This window comes from Acomys minous (genome assembly GCF_964271855.1).
Source record: "Acomys minous genome assembly, chromosome: 19".
Lineage (NCBI taxonomy): Eukaryota > Metazoa > Chordata > Mammalia > Rodentia > Muridae > Acomys > Acomys minous.
In genome coordinates, this window is record NC_140499.1 from 31,632,887 (window position 1) to 31,645,891 (window position 13,005).

General features: G+C 36.7%; 1 protein-coding gene across 5 annotated transcripts in view; it reads left to right on the plus strand.

Moving 5' to 3' along the window:
• The window catches only part of NBEA (neurobeachin), a 545,308-nt gene that overhangs the window by 242,485 nt on the left and 289,818 nt on the right, over positions 1 to 13,005 (plus strand). For all 5 annotated transcript variants that reach the window (XM_084768707.1, XM_084768708.1, XM_084768709.1 and 2 more), the window contains one exon: positions 9,529 to 9,656. In XM_084768707.1, coding sequence (XP_084624833.1) covers positions 9,529 to 9,656 — 128 coding nt within the window. The remainder of the gene's footprint in view (positions 1 to 9,528; positions 9,657 to 13,005) is intronic.

Below are 13,005 nucleotides of genomic sequence, written 5' to 3' on the forward strand. Positions count from 1 at the left end.
TCCTGACAAGCAATGGAGATACTACTGATACTAGATGATCTTGATTCAGTAAAGATTACCACGATTTTTATAGCTCACTGCTACTGTATAGAGGGTATCAGTAAATTCCCATCTTCAAACCTGTGAACATCAATTAAGCTTCTACCCAATTTCTCAGTCACTCAACTAACTTCAGAACACGTCTTTGGGTGAGGAATAGTGCAAACCCCACAATTACTTTCTTAGGTTTCTTTTGATTCAGAGTCATGGTCCAATACCTGCTGCCTGAATCTATTCTGTGTGTCACCAAAGTACTGGCTTGGTTTGGTATTTGTCCAGCCCTTTCATTATTTTCTCAAAGCTGAAGGATAAAAAGCCATCGTACTAAGGATAGGCATCTAGGTTGTTTTTATCTAACTAGTTGGTCATCCCACATTTGAAAGAGTGTTGTTAGAAATGGCTTACTTTTTTAAAAATAGACAGAACCCGCTGATTTCAGTTAAATTATCATGTCCATTCATTGAATCTTTTATCATAAAAGATGTAATATTCTTATAATTCTCAAGTTATAACATATTAATATAGTTTGAATTCTCTCATCTTCTCATCTTAAGTCAATTCAACTTCTTGTATGACTTTATCTTAATAAAGAGTCATCAGAAATGGTAATTCTTTTCCTTACTTTTTAAAAATGTGTCTATTATCTTCATATTTAAAACAAGGACTTCTTATGCATTGTATCAATAGATCCTATATAAAAAATCAATTTGACAGTCATTATATTTTAGTTACCAAATCTAGGCAGTTATCTTTAATGTAAGGAATGATTTGGTAACTATCACTTTTGTAGTCTTTTTTTTTAATTTTCTTCCTTCTAGTACTTGTGTTAATGGAGTTTTCTACACCTTTCTCTGTCTCTCCATTGTTGATTTTATTGTTTCCTTCACCTCTAAATATTAAAATATTTTTTATGTTGGAGTTTTAAAATCGCTTAATTGTACAGTATTATTTGCTCATAATGGTTTACAGCTGAATGCTCTTCCAAGCCTTGATGCTAATTCATCATGCATCTTGCTCATGCATCTTACTTGTAATAGTTTGATGGAGCTAACTTATGGCAAAGAGGCATAGCACTTAGAAAGCATGCATTCTGCTGTCGGGTTCAATTCCCAGCATGCAAATAAAATAAAATAAAAATAAATAGATAAATTTAAAGAACAATATTTAGTTATTGGTTTTGCCCAAGAAAGTTAGTTTACTTGTAGTTATTATGTTCAGCATTCTTAATTTATGTAAATCTAGGGTTTTTCTCAGGACTCATTCTCTGACTAGAACTTCCTCAAACAGTTCAAGCTAGCTGCAAATATTTCCCCAACATTTGTTATCTTGAAAAGCTCCTAGTAAAAAAAAGAAGGAAAGAAAGAAGGAAGGAAGGAAAAAGAAAAAGAAAAGCTCCTAGTTTTGCTTTGATTTTGTAATGATTTTCTGATCAGATACAAAGTTGTGGGCCTCGGTGTTTTGGAAATAGATTTGAAATATACTTCATGTTTTCAGGCTTTCATATTTTTTCCTGAAGAGAATGTTATTCTTAGTTCTTTGTGAAGTGAGCCTTAGTCTTTCCTTTCCTCAGATATCTTAATATTTGCATCGTAATAGTTTCTGATGACAAATTTAGGTTATTTACTATTAAAACGCCACTTGATGTTTTGTATGTTTTTGGTATTTGCTTTTAGTTACTTATTCTTTGTAGAAAGTTCTTAACTGATAATCATGTGTTTCTTTTGCTGTATCTTTCATTTCCTTAGTTTTGTGTTGTGGTCACATCAAATTTACAGAAATTTAGTACTCTCTAACAACATCTGTTTATTAATTTCCTTGGTCCTGCAGGCTGAAAGCGTAACACACTCAGACTGGCCTCATAGCTGTACGTTCTTATGGAGAGTGGGATCTGCTTTCAGATTATTTGAGGCTTTAAATGAATTCAATACCTTATCATAAAGGACTCGTGGACTTATTACTTCCCATGTTGCCCATCAGGTCTCTACTTGGCACTCAGCATGCTTTCCTTTTCCCTTGCATGTGGCTGGCTATACTCAAAACCATAGTTTGTATCAGGTGCTTCTCTTACTGTGCTTGCCACTGTTTCTCTTCTGACCCCTCTTTCCTGTCTTCTTCCTTCTCAATGTTTCCTGGAACACAGAAGTGTCCAGCTTTTATAGTTCATGTGTTTCAACTGAGCATACCTACAGGGTAATTTCCCTGTCTTGCTGTACTTACTCTTAATTTGACTTGCAAAGATAATTGTGACATGAAACCTGACCTATCTATAGGTTCCAGTTCCAGAGGATGTGGTCTAGGAATCTTTGGACACTTAATACTTAGTGTTGTGCACTTCTGGGAGTTAGTAATTCCATAAAAGATTATTTCTTACTGTCTAAAAGCTCTTGAATTTCTGTGTGATAAAATACTTAAAATCCTATCTTTTAGCTATTGAACATGTGTTTATGTATGTGTGCATTATTATTAACTAAAGTCACCATACTGTGTACTGTGACATTAGAATTTACTCCTTTCTGCTTATAATACAATGTCCCTTGAGCAAACCCTGCCATCTTCCTCCCTTTTTCTCTCCACTTCCTGCCTATGTATCCATATTCAACTCACAATTTCAATAAGATTGGGTTGTTTAGATTCTATGTATGCTGTATTTGTATTTCTATACATGATTCATCTCTTGTTGCATATTGTTTTCCATGCCTATCCATGTGTGTTGCAGATGACAGGTAGTGGTGGAATAGTGTGTATCCCAGGCATGGCCTATGTACCACCTCTTCTCTATACATAAACCTGTTGAGAGACAGTCAGGTTAGTTTCATATCTTGGCTTTGTCAACAGTACTACAGGAAGGGCAAAGGTCTTTAAGGTCACAGATTCTTCATCTGGCTGTCTTGATTCTGTTGATTCATCTATTGAAAATATATTGTCTCTCATATGTATATATATGCATATATATAATTTATTCATATTACATCTCAATGGTTATCCCATCCCTTGTATCCTCCCATTCCTCCCTCCCTCCCGCTTTCACCCTACTCCCCTCCCCTACAACTGTGACTGAGGGGGACCTCTTCCCCCTGTATATGCTCATAGGGTATCAAGCCTCTTCTTGGTAGCCTGCTATCCTTCCTCTGAGTGCCACCAGGTCTCCCCATCAAGGGGATGTAGTCAAATATGGGGCACCCTACATTGTCTCTCTTAACAGTATTCTTCACTTCTACAATTATTTGAGATTTAGAGATTTGTGCTTCCGTTGTAATACTCCTTTGTTCGCATTTCCTGGCTGCCTTGCCATGTCTTAATTCTTACGGATATTAATAGTGTCTGCTTTAAATTTCTAGAAAGTTTTAGCCTCAGGTCTACTTATGATCCTGATTGTATTAGTTTATCTCTATTGTGCTTTTTTTCTGCTGCTTTGGATGCATCGTAATTTTGGCTGAAAATGAAATTGTGGATATGATGGCATCCTCTTTATAGCACCGATGCCTGAAATGTGCCTCTTTCTGCTTGTGCTAAGTTTTTAGAGTCAAAGGCCAAGTCATCCCAGTTTACAGTCCAGCAGAATTTTATGTTTCAAATGTTTTCGTTAACCTTCATGAACTGCAGCTCTGAACCTTTCCGTTTTTTCTTGTTACTTGTGTGGGTGCTGTTTTGTGAACTATGGTCGGTCTTCTTATCCTTGCTTTGTTGGCTGCATGCATGGGTGTCGTCTTTCAGAGAGACTCAATACTCTGTAACCCCTTCTGCAGTCATGGACTGCTGTTCTTCTAGTGTGTCCAGTGTTCAGGAGGCCTGGGCTTCTGTTGTCCTGGTTCAGACTCATTCTCAGTCATGGGCTGCCCTTCCAGGCAAACAGAGAACTAACTACTTCTAAGTGATGGGATCTTGACATTCTAGGTCTCAGGATATTTTCTTATCCCACCCCAAGGGCACAGTTTTTCTCTTCCTGGACTGGCTTTCTTTTGTGTCCTGAATTGACAAGATTGCTGGCCTTCCTGAAGCTTCCATGAAGCTATGGCACTGCTCTCTGGAGGAGAGGGGAAGCGGGTCCAGTCTATGCTTTGTACTTTCTTGCTGCATTTATTTTAACATCCAAGCTTGCAAAAAAAAACCAAAGGAAAATTTTCCCATCTCATATATTCTGTCCAGTCTTTTCCCACCCATTGGTGAGGCTCATAGAAAATAGTTTGAAAGTAATTTCACTATCTTACTTTGTTTACCACTCTGAGAAGTTTGCTTTCCTATATTATAATATTGTTACTTCAACTGCAGAAATTTCAAATGGCAGCAGCACATTGCTCTTTGTGTTTCTCTTTCCTCTGCTTTCATCAGTGAAGCATATTCCTGCATCCTCTCCCTGTTGAGAAGCTTTTGTCTTTGATTTCAGGTTCAAGGCTAGTAGCTACATGGCAGCTACTTTACAAGCTCTTGTGTCCAAGTAGAATTCTGTCCATTGTGTGGCTTCCCATGTGTTATTTTGTTTGTGACTCTGGGTTTCTTTTTTTTTTTTTTTTTTAATTCTATTTTTTTTTATTTATGAACTTTATTTTTTTCTCCTTTATTAATTTATTCTTGTTACATCTCAATGATTATCCCATCCCTTGCATCCTCCCATTTTTCCCTCCCTCCCATTTACCCCTTATTCTCCTCCCCTATGACTGTTCCTGAGGGGGATTACCTCCCCCTGTATATGTTCATAGGGTATCAAGTCTCTTCTTGGTAACCTGCTGTCCTTCCTCTGAGTGCCACCAGGTCTCCCCCTCCAGGGGACATGGTCAAAGGTTTCTTAATTGTAAGTTGACGTCCTTTATTTTACCTTAAGTGTTCAAGTTCTTATCTGTTTTATTTGTTTATTTTTCAACTTATATTTTCTAAAAATACCATATTAACTGAATGCTATTTTAAAAACATACCAATTACTACCTCAGGATGGAGCTTCATAAGCAAAGCAGGGCATATGTCTGTTTTATAGGGCACTATTCTGGATAAGGCCACTTATAAAGGCTTGGGAAGTGAGAATTGTTCTGAAAGAAAGGTGACACAAGTTCAAGAGAGGATCCAGGATGTTGCATGGGAAAGAGCCAGGGTTGCGGTAGCCTTGAGAGAAGGAACATCCTCATAAGGCTGCATCACTTCACCTTTTCACTGGGCAGTTTTGAGTGTAGCTCACTGTGGGCTTCACAGCCCGGCTCGACTCTGCTGGCAGAACGGTCACTGAAACAGCTCCCATGCAGCATTGTCTACAGATAACTATTTCTAAGGAAGCTATTGCTAGATCCATGATTTAAAGCACAACTATCCTGGCCCTGTAGGTCACTGGGCTTGAGTCTAAGTTAAGGGTTTATTTTCTTGACTTTATCTTTTTGTCTCACTATAGGGAAGCGTGGTGACATTTTGCTCCACTAGTTGCCTTGAAAAGAGGAATTCCTGCATTAACATGTTCATTTATTTCCTTCTAGCTACAAAACATCCAAATAAAAACTCCAAAAAATGCACTCAAAAAGCTTTTATAACAATTTAAAAACACCCTAAAAGCATTATGTTTCTTAAAACATGAAAACTGTTTACTTCGAAATTAGTTTACATTATAAAGTAATAAACTTCTTATATAGAAAAATTCTGTTCAACCTCAATTTCCTAATCTTGTGTAATTCTACCTATTTTCTTAATGTCTACATTGTGCTATTAAAATATATATTATTCTGTTTAGGAGGAAGTGGGAGAAATGTTAGCTTTATATTTTATAAGATCGTGGAAAAATAAAATAAGCACACGTTTCTTTTACCAGCATGATGTTTTGCTTAGTGGCAGCAACCCTAGAAACCTACAGGTTAAAATTGTTCAACTATATGTTAATGATTCTGAAATTTCTCATCTGTTTACCCATCAGATCTCTAGTATGCTTACTCATGTTTCGTAGCAGTAATTGAATGAAAGCCTGATAAAATGTTTAAAGCCAATCCTTGTCAGTAGCTAGTCATAACATGAAGTTGATTAAACAACTTGTACGGCTTTTCTACCACAATACTCTCTTTTTTTTTCTTTGCATTTGCTTAAACAAACCATTTTATTTACCTTTGCCTACATTTCCTAATTCATATAGGAACATTTAATTGGTAAAGTGGTTGTACTACAGAATTCCCTAATTGAATTATTTTCTATCTGCTGTATCTCCTAGGTGCATTACTTTATGTAGTAGAATTGCTTACTTTAGTTTTACATTTTGTTGTTATAATCGCCCATTCCTTTTTGATTTAACAAATGAATACTTTTAAGAGGTTTATACTAAGAAACTAAGATATTACAAAAGAATTTGACATTGAGAGTACATCAAGATTATAATTTTGTGAAGTTAGCATAATTATAATAATGGAGTTTATTAAAAGAAAGTTAATAATGCATATAATGTCCAAAATATGTTGTAACCACAAGTTTTCTAGGAATAGAAAACAGCACGTAGGGAGTGTGCGCTTTGTTTATTAATCCTCCGCATTCTACTGACGTGCTTCTTACAAGCTGGATGTAGCTTGAGGTCAAATCTTTGGAAACACTTGAAAATTACTGTAGTCACAGGATTTTAGACACTGTTTTCTCCCGTGGCTTGATTATGTTTTAGTTATATAAAATTTATAGAGTTTACTGAGTCATTTTAAAATACACACATAATAAAATACTAGCTGTGAGTAGTGGCACACTGTGAGCCCAGCACTTGGAAGATAGAGGCAGGCAGATGTCTGTGAGGTCAGGCCAGTCTGGTCTACATAGCGAGTTCAGAACAGCCAGAGATACATGGTGAGGCCCTGTCTTTAAACACACAAACAAACAAAAGTAAGGAAGTAAGAACCTAATTATGAGTTTAAAGAAAAACAATATTAAGTCCTTGTACTTTAAGTCACATTGTTTTATTATTAGATATTACATCTGTAGACTCGTGTAAAGCATCATTACCTCATTTAAAGGTTTTATTTTCCTCTCTTTAGTAATTTTGTTAAAATAGTTGATAAATTCTTTCATTTATGAACATTATTTTCCATAATGTTCTTTCTTAAGAGTTTATGCTTACTATCCAGGAAAATAGCCAAGTTCAAAGGAGTTGCTGATCTAGTCTCGTGCGCATCAGTAGTGTGAGTTGAGTAAAGGGTGAAGTAGGGGGGTAAAGTCAGAGGCTCAAAGAGCCTTGGCTCCAGCCCAGCCGTAGCTTCTGTTTCAGGGCGAGAGCTTTCTTAAGCATTAAGGAGTTACCAGAGTGTCAGTGAAAGACTGTGGGGCCAGTTCTGTAGTCAGTGCCGTTTTGTATTCTCTGCAACAAATGAATGGTTTTTGTAAATGAGGAAAAGTGAAACATGACTAATATTCCCCCCAAAGTAAATAAAGTGTGCTGTAATTTGCTTAGAAGTATCCTTTTTTTTTTCTGTTTGTTATATTTTGTTTGTTTGTGGTCTTAGTGCTGTACCTCAGTCTGACGTAGATGTTGCCATCTTCTTTTCCCATGCCCCCTAGGGTTCAGATGTGCCTCCCCATGCCCAGCAGTTCCCTTTACTTCGTCTTTGAGAGACACTGTTTCTGAGACTGAACGCCATGGAGTTGCCCTAGATATCACTTTTCTCTTACATGTTAACAGATAGTTTTCTTGTCCACACCATGGATTCTCTATAGTTTCTCCAAGAAGAAAAGGAAACATTATAAGAACAGTGCAGGCCCAGCAATATGTGCCTTTTTATGGGGGCGGGGGTTCAGTCTTTATTTCCAGGCAATAAAGGGGCTCTAAAGTTGAATTTTATGTCTCTTCCACTTATTTTGATAATTATATATGGATGAACACATATTTACCCTCCTTTGAGAACACACTTGGGGTATTCTATAAATATCAGCATCAATAGTAACTTTTCGGTTTCTTCAATATAGAAAGGGATACTAAAATTTTTTCACTTAGAATATTTTGTGATATGATAAGGAAATCTGGAAATGTGATTTGGTGTTGGACTTCAAAATCTTGAATTTTCCATTTCTGTGTGCTCACTTTGGTCAATCTTAAATATAACTAAATATCTGTGCTTCTTTCAGGAATCAGCTTTATAAAATATTAATAATTATTATCTTGAGCTGTCTCATTTCTGCAATTGTAATTCCTACTTATGTTTCTATATTAGATGGAACTACCCTAGTTGGGAAGCTATAAGAAATGATTCTTCAGATGAAAATATTTGGTGAAATAGATGCAAAATAAAATGGGCTCTATTAGTAGTAATAAAAAGTCAAGGAAAATCTACAATGATGATGAGAATTCTGTGGCTTGGAGTACTCTTAACTCCTTAGCTGTTGGGGTAACCCTTCCTTGCCATCAATTTCTCTCTAGAACAGTCAGTATCAGTGTGGTCCAGGGTCAGCATCAGCATCACCTGAGACCTGCATGTACACCTCATGTTACAGCTCTATATGCTCAATCAGAGTGGCTAAGCAGTCTGTGTCGACAGGCTCTGCGGTGATTCTGCCTCACCCCACAGCGGGAGGACCTCTCTGAAATAGATGCATCATGTTAACTCTTCACTCCATATCTGTGCATCCAATGTACTCATCAAACGTTATACTGATGTGTTTTATTTTATGTATCCGAGCCATATTTCACAAGAATACATACAGGTGGGGTTTATTCAAAATATCACTTACAAAACTAACACTATGGACCTCTCGCTGTGTAGTGGGTGCTTTTCTGCTCAGAGTTTGTGGTTGAGCTGGTTGATCCTCTGTGGGCAGGTGTTAGGATCATCATTCTTCAGGCAGGCATAGCTTAGGCGTGGCTTAGGCCATGGGAGAGCCAGGATCCCTGTTTAAGCAGTCTTTCTGAACACTTACTTCTACAAGAAATAGCTCTATCGGCAAAATATTATCCTGCCTAATGTTACAATAGCTTCCTCTCCCATTTCTTCTTTTTCTTACAACATGTACCTGCAAGGCAGCTACTTAAAAATGCAATGCTGAGCAATATAAATACTATCTCAGGGATTGAAATAATAAATGGTCTTAGGAAGTGAAAACTGTTACTCTGACAAAGCAAATCACCTGTCTTCTAGTTGCTTACGTTGTTGTCTAACTTTTCAGAAAATGCTTTTTCAGTACAGGAGTGTAAGTCCTTTGTAACTGGTATAGTGACCACACAGTAGGCCTCGAAGCCATTGTCATCAATGACGTGCAGAGCTATAGAAGAATTCATTTTTTCCTGTCATTCCTAGATCTATGGCAGAGTCTTTGGCCCCTTTGGGTGCAGAACTCAGATTCCTTTTCATAGTGTAGCTGTTCTTATTCAGCTACAGTCTGCAGAGTAGACACCTGCCTGTGCAAAAACTATGTCTCTCCCATATGAAGCTTCCTGTTTCCCATGGGCTAGGACTGGGCTTTTACTGTGACTTATGAATATTTTAATTTAGAACTAAAGTTTATATTAACATTTATATTGAATTATATTTACTAGTCTTTATGTCTTAATTTCAACAGCATCACTGCAAAACTTGAAAGAGCTTTAGAAAAAGTTGCTCCTCTTCTTCGTGAAATTTTTGTAGACTTTGCCCCATTCCTATCTCGTACACTTCTGGGCAGTCATGGACAAGAGCTATTGATAGAAGGTATGATTTCTATATATATTCTACATATTTTACTTTCATGCAATGTACCTATTAATCATGGCATATCTTGTGCATTTTAAAAGACATATTTCCAAAAGAAGTTTAAGATAACCATAGCTGTAGATTCTTATGAGACTTTGTGTGTGTGCCTTCTCTTCACTCATTTTAAAATGCTACTTTGCAAAGTCATTATTAATGAGAGATCCAAAGGAGAAACTTTGAAATGTCTTAGAATGGGCAGCGGTGGCTCTTCAATCCAGTCTTATTAGCGACAATGTACATCTTTTCACTGGGCCAGCATTTATTAAACATTGGTTTCTTAACATTCCCTGCTGTTCTGAGAGCCATGATTTTTCTTAACCATAGGATGTTTAGTATAAAAAGCTTTACCCAGGAAGTCAGTAAAAACATTGAGAAATACTGAATGGGCACTTGATGAAATTGTCGTCTCCTCAACAGCAGCTTAAATAATGAATGGTGAAGATTTAATTAGTACACCTGTAGTAGCAGAGGAGCCAAATGAAGCCTTATTTCATTTGATAGTTTCAGTTTATGAATGTTTCTGAGCTTTACAATGGGAAGATCAGCGTCAGGATGGCCCTATAAGTAAAAGGGGCTCTTTCACACCCTTTTATTGGCCCCTGGATTTAATACTGGTGGCTTCCACTTCCAGCTTCCTGGAGAAGCAAGGGCATTTCCCTGGGTTTGTTCTGGCATTCTTGCTCTGCTTCTTGCACAGTTTTTGTATGAGGCAAAATGATGATAGTTGACATTAGCCGTGCAACCCACTAAATTGGTCTCCTATTTATTTTTACTATTTACTCTATGGCCTTTGGGAATTGCTGAGTTACTATAAGATGGATTATTTTGATGAGAATTAAATAGCATAATACATATAAAATTTCCAAACAAGGTGATAGCTTAAGAGAACAGGAAAAAATATCAGTGTCTTTTGACTGGTGGAACATGGATTAGTAAGACCCAGAGAGAAGTGAAACACCTTTGTCTTCACCCTGCTTGACTGGTCAGCTCTGACAGCGGTAAGAAGAGTGGGAAGGTCACCATTGTTGCCATTACCTCCACCCACAAAGTGAAGTAAGAAATGGTCCAGGGATCAGGACTCTGAGCATCTGACTAACTCAAAGCTGCCCGTCCCTCCTTAATCAAATTCATGCTCTTACAAACTTGAAAACTTCACCTTGCCCACAGATAGTGCTTGTCTAAGTGCATTGTGTGATCCACTGCGTAATATGTGTCTCATGGACACACTGATGCATCTGTCCTTAGCACTGTGACAGAAGGAGCAGATGCTTCCCTCGAGCAGCTAATAGTCTAGTTGACAGAATGAATAATTTAGAGCATATACAAGGTAGAGCACAGTGAGCCAAATGGCTGGATGACCACATACCCTTCTGGTGAGAGCAGGAGCAGTGGTGTTCCTAGGCTTACTCCTGCCTCTGCTAGAGCCTCTCTCTCATCCTCACAGAATTTTGAGGTTCGTGTCTCTTGCTTCTGTTACTTCCCATGACAGCTCAATCCTGTCTTAGGAATTCCAGAAAGAATTTGAGTCAGATACACCATCAGATATTAGCAGTCACTAAGCAGATATCTCAGATGTCCCAAACTCACTTTCAGAACTTCAGTAACCTTTTCTCTCAGATAGATTTTCTTACAACATTATTCAATTGTTTTGTTAATAATACCACTAATAATGTAAAATTTTGAAAAAAAGATGTACTTGTTCTTTAAATTGTTAAATAGTTGATATTTACAGTAATTTGATAAGAAGTAATACTTTCCGGAAATACTGATTTGAAGCCTAGTCTTCAAACAATACTGCAAATACTGTATTGAGCTGTTTGAAAATCTGTTAAGATGGTGGGAATGTTATGGTATCTAAGAATAGAGTTACATGTTGATAGATTCTTTCTTACTTCCTTAATTCTTTTGACTTCATTGGAGTAAATTCTCCTGAGGACCAAGAAAGCTGGTAATTTATACTTTCATATTTTTTGTAACCTGATAATTTTGCTTTAAAAATTCAATAAATATTAATTGAAACATATGTAAATGTTTTCTCATACTTTGTAAAAATGATGAGTTTTTTCTCTGTTCATATGTACTTTTTCCCAAAGTTTATAGAAATCAGAAATGTTGATTGAAGATAGATAAAGGAGTAAAGTTAGTAATACAGTGCTGTGATGTGATGAGCCCTATGTTGTTGCTAAAATGAGGTCATACATTTTACATAAGATACCAACAATCCAAAGAATATATAAAACTAGAAAATTATAAGTTACAAGGCTCACGTATGGGGTTCCAGTTCATGGAGTAGGCCTTAAATCAAATCAGATATTGATTGGTTACTCTGACAAGCTCTGTGCTCTGTGCCACCACTGCCCTTGCATATATTGTAGACAAGACCCATTGTTGATCAAAGGGTTTATGAGTATATTGGTGAACGGAACTCTCTAAAGATGGGTCTTGGACATGCCAGGCAGTTCATCTTCAAAAATAGCTGCTATGTAGTATATCTGTAAATGGACTATTGCCAATCATCAAAATAGGGGATAAGTTTGATAGGCTGAAAGAACAGCACCAGACTAACAAATACACATAGGCAGATATCTGAAGATTCAAACTTCTTCCTAATCATAATATGTATTTGTACAGTTGCCTAGATGCCTAACCTTTCACCCAGTGTAACTTCTGTAAACTTAAGAACTGAGCACTGGTATGCTTTCTGGGATCTTTTCCCTTCTATGATTCTTTTTGAAACTGTCATTATTAAAATGAGTTTGGGATTTTTTAAAGGCCCATATTGTTGTGTCTTTAATGAAAATCCTTGACAATTTGAGGCTCTAAAGAATTAGTCTCAGTTAATATTTTAACTACTGTAAGATAAGAATACTCCCTTGTATAGCATTCTTTTCAGAATTTTCCATGGCCAGACACCTGGCTTTTTTTAAACACCTTTTTCATGAATAGAAGAGAGACAAGAGAAATGGCTTGGTGAACTCTTAAATATCCCTCAACTATTCTTAATTGAATTGGAGCACTGTGAACAGTAGGCCTCTGTTGATGTCAGTGATGTAATGTATTCTCGTATAGAGTGAGCATTCTAGAGCTGAAATACTGCCAAAGGCTAGAAATTAGGCAGTCATTTTTCTTCTAATTGAATATAGTGTCATCCTGTAGTTTCTCTGTAATCAAAATTATAAATGTACAGTCCTTAAAATTATATATAATAATCATGCCCTTCCTTGCTAATAAAAATTGTATTTCTTTACAACAGATTGGTAGCAAAGGGTAGATCTTTAAATTGTGAATTTTGTTGTTTAAGTGTCAT